The 18,046-nt window shown below is 42.9% G+C and overlaps 1 protein-coding gene across 5 annotated transcripts in view; it reads left to right on the top strand.

The window, feature by feature from the left end:
* asap1b (ArfGAP with SH3 domain, ankyrin repeat and PH domain 1b) overlaps positions 1 to 18,046 on the top strand; it is a 107,101-nt gene that overhangs the window by 64,909 nt on the left and 24,146 nt on the right. For 3 of the 5 annotated variants that reach the window (XM_035413491.1, XM_035413494.1, XM_035413493.1), the window contains exons 7-16: positions 774 to 823; positions 4,016 to 4,145; positions 6,879 to 6,964; positions 10,270 to 10,345; positions 10,739 to 10,825; positions 13,010 to 13,018; positions 13,659 to 13,759; positions 15,232 to 15,301; positions 17,042 to 17,129; positions 17,484 to 17,532. In XM_035413491.1, coding sequence (XP_035269382.1) covers positions 774 to 823; positions 4,016 to 4,145; positions 6,879 to 6,964; positions 10,270 to 10,345; positions 10,739 to 10,825; positions 13,010 to 13,018; positions 13,659 to 13,759; positions 15,232 to 15,301; positions 17,042 to 17,129; positions 17,484 to 17,532 — 746 coding nt within the window. The remainder of the gene's footprint in view (positions 1 to 773; positions 824 to 4,015; positions 4,146 to 6,878; positions 6,965 to 10,269; positions 10,346 to 10,738; positions 10,826 to 13,009; positions 13,019 to 13,658; positions 13,760 to 15,231; positions 15,302 to 17,041; positions 17,130 to 17,483; positions 17,533 to 18,046) is intronic. The other 2 variants (XM_035413492.1, XM_035413495.1) reach the window with 1 other exon arrangement.

The following is an 18,046-nucleotide window of genomic DNA, read 5'->3' as shown; positions in this document are numbered from 1 at the left end:
ACATGGATATTATCAGGACTTCCACCCTTATGTGTAGTCGTAATAGTAGGAGCATTATTTGCTGTAGTGAGGGTAGTCTTTACACGCAGTGTTTTTGTAATATAATCTACCGTTTCTTATCCTTTATTTTGCGTAGCAGGCCACCCCACCTCTGTTCTGTAACGTCATTTGGTTGCCGTGTCAGAAACCAATCGCTCGCCCGCACGCACAGTAGACGAGGCCTGCGGTCCGCATGCTCCTCTCCCTCTCCGCCTTTGCATCCCCGCACACTGACTCAGCAGAACCATACCCCAAAAACATGCTCTCGCTCGCTTATCAGTCCGATTTTATTTCTGCTGACAGCCTCCATCGTGACTGAGCAAAGCCCAAGGGGAGGTTTGCTAAAAAATAAGACGCTGCTGAATGTTTCCCATGATTTTAAAAAGAAGCCACATCAAACACATACCTTTATTAATGTTTTTGCTAGACTGGGAAAAAGCAGGAGCAGGTTATGCTGTTGCCATTGGGTGCTGCCTGGCATCTTGTACTGACTTTGTTGTACACATACCATGACTAAGAGCAGAAAACGAATACATGAATGTGTCGCTGGTGTTTTTTTGTATTGCTTTAAATAAACTAAACTCTGAAACGTTTTTTTTTTTAACTTAGATTTTCCTGATTTTCCCATTAAGTGACACTTATGCAAATATTTATGTCCCATAGGTAACGGTGTACATGCAGTCGCACTGATTTTGTTTATATTAAGTTTATACCTATTTTTTTTTATTTTTCAGGATATAAAGAAGCCATTTGACAAGGCATGGAAGGATTATGAAGCCAAATTGTAAGTTTGTGCATTTATGTGTATGTGTTTTGAAAGCAATTGTGTATTCTTTTTGGTTTGAATGCACAGAGCCAGATTTACTAAAGGATTGCAGCTGCATTTCCGATGCAGAAGCAGTTGCTACGTCGGATTTACTAAACTGTTGCTATGGGTCAAAATCGCTATTATGATGTAATTTGCAGGGATTCCATCACTCAGTGACTTTCCTTTTGCTGCATAGTTAAATGTGTTCATGCGTATGTAGACCAGGAGTGAACGCATTAAAGCAGCCTGGATATTGTGTGAATTAGGCCAATTAGCTATTTCGTATAATTTACTAAAGCGTGCGTTAATTGCAACTTCCCTCTTTGCGTGATAATTTTTTGAACACCGGAAAGCTGGTGCTAATTTGTCTGCGCTGATGTAGCCTACAGCTACACAGGATGCTGGAGAAGGGTGTCAGGTGTTCTCGGCAGTTAGATTAGTTTCCCTTGTGGGCTGCACGGGGTGGAGATGATTGAATGCATCCTCTGATGCTTAACAAAAAGAGGACAGAACTGAAACGGTTTCAAGTTCGTTCTCACTTATTTTCAGATGTAATAGCCTATGCAATTTGTTTTATTTAAAGGACGCAATACTTCTGTTGAAGTCATCAGCTGGCAGTTGCATATGCTTGCAGCAGCTAGCTGACTAGCATAAAAATGCAGTCCTTACTTGTTCTGTGTTCAGTAAGGTATATAACTCTGAAAACAGTTTTACCTACAAATGCTCTGTGGCCTTCTCCTGGCACAAGTTCATTCGTGTCTATTCCTTCCTCCCCAATGACTGCTCATTTTGCAGGGATTTTTCCACCTGTCATTTTATCTGTATCAATATTCTTTCCTTAGTTGGAGCACCACCTTTATTTTTTGCCCTCATGAAGTTTTTCTTTTGTATGCTGCCTAACATCATGCCATCTTTTCTTTGCATCATCTGTTGTTTTATTACACCTGATGAATTAACTTTGTATGTGATGTCACTAAATTTTTGTCATGTCCATTGGTGTTTTGTTCCTATGCTGTAATACACGATTGTGAAACAGTAGCTACCTCGTTGACCGTTACTTATGTTTCCTGATCTGTAAATTTAAGTTTTCTTTTTCTTGCGGTTCGCTACTAGTACCTGTTTGCTCCCTATACATTTCTTTGTGGCTTGTAATCTGGATGTGTAAGCATACCATATTGTTTCTGAACATTTTTAATTTTTAGGTGTCTCCTACCGCAAAATTGTGAATTTATTTGATTGCGTAAATAGAACCAGTCTTGGTAAATCGATCGTTAATGTGTCAGTATCTAAGACTGCAACAGAGCCACGATACAGAGAATGCTTTTGCACCACGAATATTTCCTTAGTAAATCTGGCCCATAGAGTATTGAATTGTCCTGTGCTTCTGTCTGAGCTGTTCTGTGTGTTTTTGTGCTGTACCACTCCTGAGAATATTGCAGTGTAGTGAATCACATTGTCACTTCTGAATATTTGTGCTGATTTTGACGTCAACAGAAAAACAATGAATGACTGTCGCAGGTGTTGTTGTCATCATAATCCTAATCCGGTATTGAAGTGGTAGGCATATTTTAGAGCCTCGTGGGTACAGTGTCTGCTTTGATCTCTGTCGGCTGGGGGCTCAGTCCGTGACAATATGATAGCGACTTGAATTAGTGACCCCCCGGGGTCTCTCTGTTTGCCACTCGGATTAAAAGAGATGCCCTGGGGGTAATGGTATTGTGGTAGCCTGCTGTTCTGTCCAGGGGGTCCAGTCGTACACAAGCTGCACTCAACAGAAATGGGATACACTTTATTTGATTATATGAGCCAGCGCCTTGGGCATGTCTCGTGTGCCCCTTCGGATTTGTCATGGAACAAGCTCTTCAGTAGAAATGGAGTGCAAGCCCAGTTGTTTGAACAAATTCACGTGTCCACTCCCGAGCTCGTAATTAGGCTGCACTCAGATTGGACATGGTGAGGGGCCAGCAGTTCATATTAACCTCTTGTTTCTGATGCTCGTGGTTAAATTTGCCTTAATCCTTCTACATTTATGAAGCATTGGTCATTAAACTCAGGTGCAACAGCTGTCGAGGTGGTGAGAATGGGAGGACCGAATACTGAGTCGATGTCAAAGATCCGTCCTCGTGCTACTCTGGACCTGTGGGTTCCATCGCCATGTGCACCAGCAATAGAGCTTGGGTTGCGCTCTGGTTTGGGAACGTTGTTTGCTAGGTCTGGCTCTATTCCTCATAGAAATCAAGTGAAATAAATTATGTTCTCATAAGTCGTGATTTGCTCTGCACAAGAGTGTATGCTAATCGACTGTAATGTAATGGGATGCGCTAAGATTTAATTTGGTCAATCTTTATCGCTTCGCTCATAAATCCAAAATGCCCGACGGAGTGACATGTCCATGTCCGTAAAGAGACGAACACGATGTTCCCCACTCAACTGATTTAATTAGGCAGCAGTCCGTGGGAACACAGGCATGTTACAGAATGTTCACGGGGGTTGAGGTGGAGGATCCTGCCCTAATTGGATGGCTACAACAATATTGTTAAGAGACTTGATCAGGAAATTTATGGACAGAGTCGAAAGCAGAGAGATGAACAGAATAGGAAAGATGCTGGTCTAGTACCTTTGTTATTCCAAATCACTGTTCCTCCTATTTATATGGAAATTAGAATTCAGCTCCTCATCACTAACAGATTTAATTAGCATTCATTTAAAATAAATTCTGTTTTCTTTGTTCCAAAAATACACTCATCTGTTTTCCTGAATGGTCTTGAGACGTGATATCCCATCCTATTCTGTCACGTTTGTGGATTTTGTGGCAAAAACCTATATCAATCAACAACTGTTTCAAATGTTAGTGTTGCGGTGTGGTTGTTACAACATCATGAGTAAGTGTAAGCGTAAGTGTAGCCACTGCGAATTGTAACTTAACATCATTCCAAACTGTGGGTCTGTACAATAATGTTCCCTTAGCACCTACAGACATTGGATCTCAATGCATGACTTTCTCTACAGTCATTCTGCCGTCAGAACTTCTGATAATTATTTCACTAGATCAGCGGTGGCCACCCCAGCCGTGAAGATGCTGAGCGATTAAGCTGATTGCTGTTTTGATGATTGCCGCCTAACCTGCATGATTTATTTGTCTGTGGCTCGTTTGTTTTGTTTTTTCAGCACTAAGATTGAGAAGGAAAAGCGCGAGCACGCCAAGCAACACGGCATGATCCGCACGGAGATCACTGGGGCCGAGATCGCCGAGGAGATGGAGAAGGAGCGCCGGCTCTTTCAACTGCAGATGTGTGAGGTCAGCTTGTGTGTGTCCGTCAGCTGGTTTACCGTTAGTGTGTTTGGTCTGTGGCAGAGGTCAAAGGTCACATAAAAATCTAGTGTGCTTATCAGTTCCTAAAGTAAACAATTAATACAATTATCGCTTTGTATAAAAACAGAACAGTGGTGACAAACACATGAGATTTTTACATATTATGCTAGTACATTGATATTATGGAGGTCTTGCTTTTGCACTTGCTCTACAAATTAAAAGTCAAAACATCTGTAAACGTATGTGTAAATGACTATGAAGACCATCCAAAGTTAAACAAATGTGGTAACTGACTATTCAGCAATGGGGATTAAGAACAAGGTGATATAGGGTCAGAACAATATTAGTCTTTTTCTGAAGCGAAACTTCAAGGAGTCTCAAGAGAGCACTCGATGGGTTATCGATCGCATCTTCTCTGAATTATGGGTACATTATAGAGAAACCAGAGTGTGAACTGGCTGTGATTGTTAGAACAGTTCATAGTACTTTAAATGTGCAAAAGCCAGCTGTGCCTATTAAATTACATAAAGGTCCTTTGCTCTGAAGGAAGTACTTACATTGTATGTATTACTATTTTAATTGGATCAACACAAGAGACCAATAGCATTGCCCCAGTTGGGAGTAAATTCAATAAGGAAGCTTTGTCTGTGAATATTGCTGGAGATCAAAATTTGATTTTGTTCCCACCTCATCCGTTGCCTTGGGGATGTGTAGGAGGAAAAACATTGCTCACCAAAGATTCAGAGCACCCGTGCTCTATAAAAATATTCAACTCAGTTCAGTTCAAGAACTGAAATTATTGAAAGCATGCTAACGTGCTATGTCACACAGACACCAAATTCCTGTATTTCTGACATTTACGATAACTGCCTGGATGAACCCGAAGAGCGCTGAAGTAAGCTGTGCACAGTCACAGTGGGCTGTTACACTGGCTAAGTATGAGAGCTTTGTTCGCGTGTACCCTGGGAAGGCATCAGCAATGAAGTACCTGCCAGAGTACCATAGAGACAAGAGCTTTGCTAGTTTTGGAGCACATCAGTAATTTCTCATCATCTTCTCTACATAAACAGATTAAGGTGTACATTCTAATATTCAACTATATCTGTGCAGCGAGACCCAAAGGCTGTCTTTAAATGAAGTCAGTTGGGCTAGATTATTAATCTCAGATAAGGAGCAGACTCACAGATCGGGGAATGGACATTGAAACCACAAGTGCACAGAGATTATCATGCATACACAAGTGCAAATTTATTCACACAAGCACAGAATGCAAACATGCACTCATTTGCACAAGGACAGAATGCAAACATGAACTCATTTGCACAAGCATAGAATGCAAACATATACTAATTTGCACAAGCATAGAATGCAAACATACTAATTTGCACAAGCACACGATGCAGACATACTAATTTGCAGAAGCACACAATGCAAACATGCTCATTTGCACAAGCACACAATACAAACATACTAATTTGCACAAGCACATAATGCAAACATGCTCATTTGAAAAAGCTCAGCATGCAAACATTTACTTATTTGCACAAGCACACAATGCAAACATTTAAATTTGCACAAGCATAGAATGCAAACATATACTGATTTGCACAAGCATAGGATGCAAACATAGGCTAATTTGCACAAGCACAGAATGCAAACATTCTCATTTGCACAAGCGCACAATGCAAACATTCTCATTCTCACAAGCATAGAATGCAAACATACTGATTTGCACAAGCATAGAATGCAAACATTCTCATTTGCACAAGCACAATCACTGAAGTGCACTCACTACTTCATAGATGGAATGATGGATGAATTATCTATTTAAGAAATTCTTCCCAAGTAGCTCACGATTTGCATGCCATCATCTGTCATTCATTTGTTTGCCAAATGCATCATTCGTTTGTTTTGAAAGCATTTTGTTCTTCCAGACCGCTTTCCTTTTTGTTTTATTTTGAACAGAAATAGAACATAATTTGGCTTGGTTCAGTCAGCCCTTGCTTTTCACTTTGTGATAACAAATTGGATATGACAAATCAAATTAGTGTTTTTTTTATGTCATTGTCATTCAGAAAGGACATGGCTTATTTATATTCATGGACAAAAAGGTGCTGTTGTTCAAACAGCTGATGCATGACCGTGGTAGCTTTTGTATGACGACCTCGATTGCATTACATTTCCGACGTTAGATCAAAGCGCGGAATTCAGAACCCCTCATGCGTGACACCACCAATCAAACATCATCCTTGTACACATTTGGCATTCATCTGTTGAACCATTATTCAACAGCGGGTGCTCAGAAACACGGGACTGGACATGGTCTAGAGCTAAGAGTTCCAAAAATGCTTATCCTTGAAAAAAAAGCAGTGTATGCTTTTTAGTCTCTGAGGCAAATGAGATAATCAGTATGCTTATGGGTTTCCTGCTTTTTGCAGTGATATTATGTGGATTTAGAGCAGAGGATAAGACTATGCAGGAGAGAGCAGGATCCAGCTGGGAGGGGTGGACCGTGCTTCAGAACGCTAAGCGCCTCTTTGCGCTTGTTTTTTTAAGCAACATAATGTCATATTTTTTGATAAATCCGATAATCTTTCAGTTAATCTAAAAGTCTGTTTGCATGATGGATGGCAGCACAATGCTAAGTTACTGCCTAGGATCATTATCCTAGTTAAAATGACACTTATGAGTTTTGCTGTATTTGTTTTTCTCTCACAGTACCTGATCAAAGTTAATGAGATCAAGACCAAGAAGGGAGTGGATCTTCTTCAGAACCTAATAAAGTATTACCATGCACAATGCAAGTAAGTACCTGTCATCAGCAAGACCTTGACTATAAACTGTTACAAATCAGCGCAGAGAACGACTCCAAAGCATTCCTCCTCACTTTTCACTGACTTGTGACTTTATGGGATTCAAGGGGAATCTTATGCAGGAACAGAGGGAAGGCAGTGTTTATTGTCTCTGGGTTTATTGTAGCCCAGTAAAAATTTAGATTGGACAACTGACTGATTCATTTACTGACTCACCCGCTAACAATGATGGACACTAGCTGTGTTTATGTTTGTTAGATTGGACCTCTGTATTATCGCCACTCTTTTATTAACAGCGTATTCTAGATTGCTGAAAAGGGGATATGGTAATTTATCCTTAATTGAATAATTTAACAGTGTTCAGTTTTAATGTGCGTTTTCATGTATGCACTCTGGTTTCCCTTATAATTATAGTTTAATATTTAGAATGGGTGCTTGAAATACATTTTAAAGCGTTTTTGAAAATGTCAATTATCATTTGAAAATGTTCATTTCTATGTTTGAAGCACACATAAAACAGGTTAACTTGACAAGGTTGACTCATAAATTGTTGGAAGATACAAACACTTAATTTGATATCGTTTACTCATTATTTTGCCAAAGAAGGCTATTATGGACCTTTTGCAGGCAAGTTTGACATAGTACTCCTCTGCTTTTTATAAATTGTGTACAATAAATGCGAGAGAATCCCCACCTCAGTGTGTCGGTTTATGAATAGCCATATTTGTGCAGCTGTGAGAAGGGGCTGGCACTTGAAAAGGAAGAAAAAAAACTTTGAGCAAATGCTAACATCATTAAGAGAGAGGCGACAAATGGTTTTCTTGAGTGTGGAACCGACGGCTTTATGTATGGAGCTTTCACACTCCATGGATTCAGCTGGGAACCTTTGAGACAGATGCACTGTAATGTTTGAACGTCAGTTTTTGTTCCTCTTCATAACATGGCTACAAGGGGAGCTCAGAGTGGGAGGTATTCAGGTTTGCAGCCATGGATTTGCGGTTCATTTAAGATAAGTGGGCCCCTTTGTTGAAATTTCTACAGCTTTGCTACTTTTGTCAGGACAAAACCACCATTTTGAATAATTGATTAATGAAATAATAAGCAGTAGGTTTTAACTGTGGTGGAGCCTAAATATGTTATGAAAGCTTGGTGAAAATCATGGAGGAAATTGTGACTCCATACTGTAATAAAAATCTAATGATGATGCCACTCCCATCAAGAAAGGCCTTGTAGTATCCTCAACTATGTTATATTCCTGCATTTTACTCCTGGGCTTAAAGTAATGCAAAATTCACTCTCTTACTGGCGGGTGAATTTTGACTATCTGCAGCCTGTTTTCTGTGCAGAAACAGAAAAATTATCAGGATTAGAATTGCAGCATCACGTTTAGGCTTTGAACCAGAAGCTTTTGGTCCGAGGGCTGGAACCGCAGGATAGTACCACAGCCCAGTTTGTTTGCACTGTGCTGGAAAGAATAGCAGTTCTCGGGAAGCAGAACTGATTCTGGTTTGGAAAGATCTGATTTAGTCAGGCCTATGGCACAGACAGTCCCAGATACCTGAAACTAATGCAAATTCAATCCAAACTATTATAGTGATGTAACTCTACCTCTTGGCCTCTGGATAAACACTGAAGTAAAGTGTACATTTCTGTTGATGGATCCTTACATGAGAAATAATAAATGCATTGCAACAGCGTGACTACCAAGTGGTCTCTATCATTCAGTTCTCATAAATATTTACATTGTTCATGTGTATGCTGGGGCAGCGGGCGGGTGTGGGGGTGCGGGGGGGGGAGGATTTATAGTTAAATAATGCACAGCTACAGCGTCTGAGTGTCTGCCGTTCTGTTCTTACTCTCTTGTCCTCATGTTCTGGCACGCAGGCTTTTCGGAGGGATGTTGGGAAGGGCAGCGGGTGAGGGACAGGGGGGGTGGGGGGGGGGGGGAGTTGGCAGCTCATGCCTCTGCTGTGGTCAGGCAGGCCTGCAAGCTCCATTAGGAGAGTGATTGACCCCCAAAGGGTGTGGGCAGCTGAAGAGATGGGTGGCTCTTTCCCCGAAATCTCTGTTAACAACAAGTGGCTACGGGCAAAAGGGAGAGCATGATCTAAATACGAGAACGGTGCTTGAAACGGAGCGTCCGTGTCGATGTGACCAACCCGTGAATTTCATTAGACCACAAGTATGCTGTGAGGTCTGTGGGCGACGACCTTCTCAAAGGTTGTATTCCTTATGCACTGTTTTGCTTTGCTTAATTTGAAGGTATTGCCGTATATCGTAGAACGCAAGATATTTGTGAGAAGTGCAGCCCTCGTTGTCCTGGACGACTGCACTTCTGACGCGGGCAAGCCACAGGCCCCCGATCACCAATTATGCATTGATGTGTGGGAGTCCAAGCCACAGTCGTCACAGTTTTAGTAGCCAGCTGCTACAGCACATTCGACAAGTTGAATTGGAGCAAATTAACATGGAAGAAGGGATATGTGAAGTCAAACGGGCATCCCGGCCGTGGAGAGTGACGGGCTGCTTGATTTTCAGTCCAGCCGCCCTCCGGAGATTTCTAATGTTGTTATGACATCCGCCCAGCTCTTCTCGGCCAATCAGCTGGGGCTGCACCAGATGGGAGGAGTCTACCGCGGTTGAACAGCGCCCCCACTTTCTTTAGCCAGAAGCGACAGTTGCTGTTGATGCATCCTTTTATTCAGGTGTGCTATTTGCTGATCCATTATGGATGACGGCAAGCACACGGCTTCATTGGAACGCCAGCGCCGCCCAAACTCTGACAGTTCTGTGAAGCGTCGCAGGAGAATGCAGCGTATCTGCAGCCAAACTCTCAGGGCTGAATACAAAGCGCACAGAACCACAGACGAAATCTGGTTTTAATTCTTACTGCTTTTCCCTTGAACCCTACTTTTCAGGGCATGTTTCTCTGGAAATGCACAGTGCTCTGTACATTGTAAAAATACAGGAAAATGTGGCGCTTTTTATGCATTTGAGTGTTATCAAGAAAATTTAATTAAAATGGCTTTATATCATCACAGAGTGACTAATGATATTAGTAGCTTGAGGTACATGCTGTATGTAGCTGAATGTAATAATATTGTGGATTCTGCATTAGGATATCTATTGAGGGCAGTGTAGAGTTAAAAAGAATGGACAAAAAAGATTATGAGTCAGTTATGGTGAGTGTGACATTGTTTTCAAGATTACCCTGAACTGTGACAGCAGCCTACCAAGAGTACGTCAGTAGGACATACGTAATTCAATGACGGCTCCTTATGATAATTTTCTTTCAGCTTTTTCCAAGATGGCTTGAAAACTGCAGACAAGCTCAAGCAGTATATAGAGAAGTTGGCTGCTGACCTGTACAATGTAAGTTCAATTTTCAGTGAATAACTTTTCACTGAATATCTTTCTTCTCTGAATGCCATCTATTTTTGCTGGAACAGAGCTTTCAACAGAACATGGTAACTCTGCTGTGCTACCTGATAATGAATGCACTGATTGGATTTGAGTCTGGATTGCTGAAAAGAATGAGAAATAAAATAATGACATGCTCGTCGTCCAAATTTATGCCATGAGATGCTGTCACGGACTCTCATGTCAGCATCAGTTTTTGATTTCCTCTTTGAAAAGCCTACATATTTTTAGGGATTTCCTGATATTACAGCTAAAGCACAGGTGCTTTAATCATGGCTCTCCCCTGTGAAATAATCGCTTTGTGTATGTTTATGTGAGGGACCCATTTGCTCTTTTTCTTTGCAGATAAAACAGACACAGGATGAGGAAAAGAAGCAGCTGACGGCTCTTCGGGACCTAATTAAGTCTTCTCTTCAACTGGACCAGAAAGAGGTAGGCACTGGGTAGTGGGGTGCTGCAAGGACTAGTGCTAGGGCCTCCATATTTTAACATACAGGGTGATCCGTTAGAAATGGTCAATGTGCTATTGCAGCTTTGACTGAGACTGTACCTTTGTGTCAGAAAATATACTTTTGACTACAGCTAGAGAGAATCCATCTCATAGTCCTTTATTCTTGGAACGGAATTCCTGCAGTATCTCATTAACCAACTGCAAACTGTATAATGGCCACAGTATTCAGGAAAATGTAAGAAATCTGTAAAAATGCAGTCAAAATCTGCTAGTTCTGTATTTGGTACCCCTAATCCTTTTAATTACCTCCTAACGATGCGGAGAACTTAGACTGGTACATGGTTTTCTATCCGTAATGGTCTCATATTTATGCATTTATGTTTGTTGGCAGGCGAATAATGACATCCTTAGTGTTGGCGGTGAAGCCCACCCACACTGAACACCCACACATTGTATTAATGCGAATAGTCCGTTCTACTATACGCCCATCACTCTCTTCCTGCAGTGAGAAGTGCAAAAATCATCAAGCAGTGAAAAATTTCACAAGTATATACACACACTCAGGACCAAACCTGGTTCTAGACATTGTCCAGGTTTTATCTTGGTTGTAGCTTATTTCTGATCTGTTCATTGGTCACTGGGCCTATGGTCTTCTTCTGAGACGGGGTTGAACCGACCTTATAGGCATAGCCAAAAGGAGTGAGCCCCCTGTTTTGCTGAGGGAGTGGCCAGTGCTGTACCATACTGGTAGCCAGTGTGAAGTAGGCCTTGCTGGTAACCAGTGTTGTGCCACACTGACTGCTCAGTGGAATGCCACTCACTGTCTAATCCACAGCCAGTAATACTGCCTCTCCAGTAGAAGCTACTCACCAGCTATTGATGGGACTCCTCATTCTGAAATCACTTATTGAGAAGATGCCCACCTCTTAGGCATAAGTCACTTACGTTTGTCCATAGACATTTACATTAGAAATTGAATATTCAAATAGCACATATCTTGCATAAATTGTAGCATATGTTGAGCGATTGCAGTTCATATAGAATTTGCCTGTAATTAAACATGTGTGGCAGAAATATAGGATTGGTAATATATTCTAACATATATTATAAATATATATTCCTTATACTTTTATGTTTTCCACAAGCAATGAAAAATAAATCTCATCCTGGAGATAATTGCTTGATCTTGGAAACATAATGAGAATGAGAAATAAGTTTCAGTTGTATATGATGCTAATTATGCGCTATTGTGTTTAGTTTCAATGACAGCTTTATATCTCATGTCTCAGGAATTTAGCCAAAAATGTTCTGGAGATTTTCTAGTACTGACACATCCCCAGCAGCAATTAAACACTGTCTGACCCCCCCCCCCCCCCTCCCCCAGTAGTTTCCCAGGGTTCTGTTTGTGTGCCTTGGTTGAAATTTTATCTCAAAAGTTTCAAACTGTGACTGCAAGTCATGTGACTTTGACAGTGTATTCATAACCTTACTTAAAACATACCACCACACTGCTGCCATGGTGACAAATGCCTTTATCTTGTTATCCTACTGCATGCCTGAAAATAATGGCTCTGTGTAGGTGTAGATTTCTATATGTGGTGCGTAGTTGTTTTAACAGCCGGTGCTGTTGCTATATTCTCAGCATTACTGTAGTTAAATTACAAGATATTCATGAAGAGATGTTCATGTAAGGTTGGAAGGGCACAGTCCAGTTTTTGCTGGCTGAATTTATTCACCGGTGTTGAGTACTGTAATGTCCATGTCCAGATTTTCTGTATAGATTTTCCTGCTGATTTTGGATTCTGAACATCATAAGTAGTGCGATAGGCCTTTTTAGTCTAATCCCAGCGTCCTGCGTCTTTAACTCTGAGTAATGAAATTAAGCAGTTGTTATAAAATCCTTTAAAAAGATTTTACTTCATGTCTGAGCTCATAGTGTTGTACAGGCAACACACCAACGGTATTGCTAAAATGTGCCTCGCAAAATGAGGCACAAGACAAAATGTTGCTGTGAAACGGAGTGCTTTGAATTCACATTGTGTCCGTGGTGAGTCACCCCACACTGCATTCACAGCACTAGCGAGACATTCGCTTCTGCATATCTTTCACACTCTTCTCTCCTCTCTCTCTCTCTCTCTCTCTCTCACTGCCTTTCCTGACTGAAGTCCAGGAGAGTAAGTGTTGGCCCTCGTTTGCATACACTGTGTGTGCCTGTATGCTTTTGTAATCTCGTTAACAGGCTGCAGATCTGAGCGGCTCTGTTCAAAACCGACGAAGGCAATTAACCGCATTACTATATCATAGCAGAATAACTCAGCCATCCACGGTCACTTCATGTGAAATGTCTGGGCTCATCTGTAGTCTTTTATGTGTAATATATGTGCGCATTGACCTTTTCTACTTATTTGAACAATCGTCTGCCTTCAGGTTAAATTGCTGAATAGCTGTCTATGTTTGTATTCTTTGAGTATTTATTTATTTACACATTTTGTTCTATTGCGATTGTAGAACTAATTTCATGAACTCACAGACAATATTTGTCTTTGTGGGCCCACACATGTGTGTGCGTACGTGTGTGAGTTTGCGTTTGTGTGCATAGCACAAAGTAGAGAGCAATCAAATAGCTTTCACGACCCATCTCAAAAAAAAGAGACTCTTGTTCGTAATGTGTAAGGCCATACTCCTGGCAATGTGTGCACTGCACGGTTGTGGCATGTTTCTAGCATGTTGACTGTGTGGAATCATACTGTGTGTGAAACATGTTTGGTGTAACGGAGTGTTGTGTTGACATTTGTCTTCTGTGTGTTACCGCAGGACTCTCAGAGCAAGCAGGGTGGATACAGCATGCACCAGCTCCAGGGAAACAAGGAGTTCGGCAGTGAGAAGAAAGGCTATCTGATGAAGAAGAGTGATGGGTGGGTCTCATGGACATACGCTCATGGGCACACACATGCACGCGCTCGCAAACACCTGCACACACACACACGCAGATGTGTAGAGGCACATCCGCAAACAGACACGCATGTGCACTCACACATAGATGTTTTTATGCGCATACACACGCTGACACACACAGACACACACCAACAGGTTACTTCATGCACATAATGGCCACAGACGCACACACGCACACACACACACACACACACACACACACACACACCTGCACATGCACACACACACGCATACCCACATGCATCCTCAAAAAGAATGAATTGGCTGTCAAATGCTCCTCCCACAAGCCTTCACTGAGATAATCCAGAGGATGGAGTTTCTTTTCTGCACCAAATTCTTGTGTCTGGATTTGAACTTTTTAATAAATTGGATTGAGGACGGAAGGGGTGAAGGATTGATAAGCATTGCAGTACATATGGTAAAGTTGTAAATACGGGTGCATTGATATTTGAAACCCCACACGGCCCTAACAAGACTAGATAGACTTACAGCAGAGCTTACTTTGTGCCCAGAATAACGGTTTCTCTTTTGCTGGAGAAGTTGCTTCTTCCCCACCGGGTTATTTAAGAACCTTAGGAGACACAGCTGTCCTGTAACAGAGTATGCCACGGTATTGATCTCTTAGTCTCTGTAACCTGGACTAGCTTTAATTTCTCATCAGACCTCCTGGAGACAGAGAGGCCTGATGAGAGGATAGAGTTACAACGTGTGTGTGTGTGTGTGCGTGTGTGCGTGTGTGTGTGTGCGTGTGTGTGTGTGCGTGTGTGTGTGTGTGTACGTGCATGCGTGCATGCATATATGTGTGTATGTGTATGTACATTAAGTCCTTACAGTTTTTACTTGTATATCTCTGTGCAAGCACATTTGTGCGCTTGCTCGCATTCTGCATTCAACCCATGACCTCCCCACTGATGGATTGTAACACCATGCTGATTCAGAGTTGATCCCAGTTTTCTAGAGAATCAATAGCAATATCTGAGCAATCGCCATCCTAATCCCTGGGCTGATGGATTGGTTGAAAATAGAACTGAACTACAGCAGCCTCTATTTAACTCTGTACATGCCAGGAAAGTTATGGCTTTACCTTTGGCCTTAATAAGAATGTCTTCTCCACATTTTCCTGTACATTTCAATCATGGTTAACAATCACCATAGTCAATTAAGTGCTATGATGTCAGAGAAAGTATACCAATGCTTTATTGAGATCCATATAAAAAAATTCATTGTAGGGACAGAATTCTGTATTGATCAGACAGAATTAATTCTTCAGTTGTGTACATAATGATAACCTATGTCCAATTTCCATTTAACTGTATTATACTTATTTAATATTTAATTATTTCCTGTTTTTTGGTTTTCATATGGGTAGTTATACTCCCACCCACCCACCACCCTGCCAATTGACATCACATCCTGTTTTTTTCTCCCCCAGGTTGCGGAAAGTGTGGCAGCGGAGGAAGTGTTCAGTGAAGAATGGCATCCTCACCATCTCGCATGCCACGGTGAGCCCCCATTCAGTTGAAAGATTTTGATACACAAATAAAAGTTGTAAGATTTTTTTCCTTCAACAGTTGAGCTCACCTACCACTTCTGTGAATGTGAAAACTTGATTGCATGGGCATTGCCATTGTTCAGTATGGCCAGCCAAGTGTCGGTTATAGACATTGGCCCCAGAAATTCCATATTGTGCGTCCATAGTTTATATGCTCGGGTCAGATAGCATAGCGTGGTGGGGTATGTGGAGGAGTGGAAAGGAACGTCACGAGAGCATGCTGACACTTCCGCACTGAGATGGCACTGAGAGGGTGGGTGGGTTTCCATGGAAACAGCCCCAGTCCCTCCCTCCCCCCCCCCCCCCCACCTTCAACGGTGACTCATCTTTGTGCGTAATCTGTACTAAAGTGGAAGAAACAGAGACTTCCCACTGTTCAGGGACATTCATGTTTCCTGAGCGGCCTTACATAGTATTCGGTAATGTGATGTCGATCCATGGGGGGGGCTAAGTGTGGTACCGAGGGGGGGGCCAGAGTGCAGGAATCATTGTGTCGGTGACAGGGTTTGGAGAAATTTTTTGATTGGTGTAATGCTGCAGTTGTTCAACGGAGCCTTTCAGGCCAAGCTACCCTGCTCAAGGCTGCAGCAGTGTCTAGCTTCCGCCATTTGAGCCGCCGCCCCTCACCTCCTGAATGGAGCAGATAAGATCTCTCGTCTCTTTTTTTTGAAACCACAAAAAAAAGTTGTTGGTTTTTTGAGGCGTGTATCGGTACATGGCCTTCCTGTGACAGTGTCCCGTCCCAGAGTTAACCCCATTCTGAGTGACCTCTCAGCGGGCGCCTGCCAGCACGCGATCGTTCATTCAGCGTCCGATGAACGTCTGATTCCCGCCGTCCGCCGCGCGGTCGCAGCAGAGCGCCCGGCTCGCGGGTGGTAATGACGGCGGCCGAGCCCAAAAGCAGAAGCGCGCGTTGTCGCTGCGTCTCCCCCAGCGCCCCGCGCGATTGCGAGCCTGTGCGGTCGGTCACGTGATCCGGCTCTTTGTGCGCTGGGGGCCCTTTCTCTTTCCAAGCGATTCAGATTTGACCCGGAGGATCTGTGCGGGCCTTTTACTCTGCCGCCTCCGTTTATCCGTTTCCTCTGTTGCGTGACCTATTGTGCGGTAGTCATTTGGTGTCGCTTTTTACAAATACTTTAAGCTCTATAGCTTCCTGAGAAAATGCTTTGCAATACTTAGCCGATTGCACACGCTTTTGATTTGTGTCAGATTTATGAAATACTGTATTTGAGTTGTGGCCTTCACAAACTAAACACTGCGAACTCTGTAACATTTTCTGTATACGGTGTCTGTGTATTTCTCCAAGCTTTGATGTTTAGCAATTTTTGAAAATTGCAGTAAGAGAAGACAGGTGGATTCTACCTGATGTTTTCTACCCCGTACTGTAATTCTTGCAGCCCATGTGAATGCAAGCACACATGCTTTACCTCCACCAGTGCCAAGCCTGTGTAGCAGTGCTGCCTATTCCAGTTCCTGGAGATATACTGTCCTGTAGGTTTTCATTTCAATCATAATTTGCCACACCTGATTCTGCTAATAGCAGCTCAGTGAGATCTCTCGCTGTTGAATCAGGCTTACTTTAGGGTAGCCTGAAAACCTACAGGACGGTAGATCTGCAGGAACAAGACTGGTCAGCTCTGCTGATATCTGTAGCGTTCCTTTAAGAGACTCTTTTCCCATCTGTCCGCAGTCCAACAGGCAACCAGTGAAGCTCAACCTGCTCACCTGCCAGGTGAAGCCCAGCGGAGAGGACAAGAAGTGCTTCGACCTCATTTCTCGTGAGTGCAAAGCCGCGCCGGGACTCCGGGACGCGGCTCTGGTTTCGGGGAGGGCGGGTGTAAATTTTGCAGGAGCGCTCGACCCCAGAAAAGAGGCGCCATTGTTTTGCAAATGTCAGCCTCCCGCGCCGACGCTCTCCTTCTGTCCCAGCGTCTAAAAGACGCCCTTTATTAGCCCGCGGCGCGCGGCGAGAGGAGGCCTAAGCCGCCGCCCCCGTCGCCGTCTCTCGCGGAGAGCTCCCAGCGGGTCGCCGCCGGAAGCGTTCGAAGCCGTCGCCTTCGACGACGGAACCAGCCGAGATAACGTCTCCTCCTGCCACGCCTGCTTTCATTGTGCTTCTGTTCTTTCGGCAGATAATCGAACGTACCACTTCCAGGCCGAAGACGAACAGGAGTTTGTGATGTAAGTGTGTGTGGGGGGGGGGGGCGAGTGGGGGTGGGCCGGATCCAATAAAAATTTATTACTGATCTATTAATAAACAGGAAGCTTCCTTTTCATCTGAGTGCCACACAAAAACACCAGTCATTTACCGGATGTTCTGGAACAGATGCGGGGAGTACCGAGGCCTTAGCTTGCCGCTCGGTAGTGGTTTGGCCTTCATTGAGTGAGACTGTGAAGGCTCCCTGAGTCCAGTGTGTGGGTGCCTGATACAATAAGCCCAGAACCCTGGCCGCCCCAGGGAAGCAATTTTCAGAATCATTCCCACACAGGTCAGTGATTACGTAGCAGTTGGTCACTTTGTCGAAGCCGCAAACCAGCGTGCCACGAAATGTCAAGAAATTAACTAAATGGAGCATACCAAAAGACAGCTGCTGTACAACTCAGTTTAGCATTGGACAGCACTGAGAATCGCTAATGAAAGCAAAACAAAATTAATTGTTCTTTTTAATTAAATCTGATTCATGCCATTATTGAA

This window comes from Anguilla anguilla, chromosome 4 (genome assembly GCF_013347855.1).
Source record: "Anguilla anguilla isolate fAngAng1 chromosome 4, fAngAng1.pri, whole genome shotgun sequence".
In the NCBI taxonomy this organism is placed as follows: Eukaryota; Metazoa; Chordata; class Actinopteri; order Anguilliformes; family Anguillidae; genus Anguilla; species Anguilla anguilla.
This window is presented reverse-complemented; position numbering and strand designations above follow the sequence as displayed.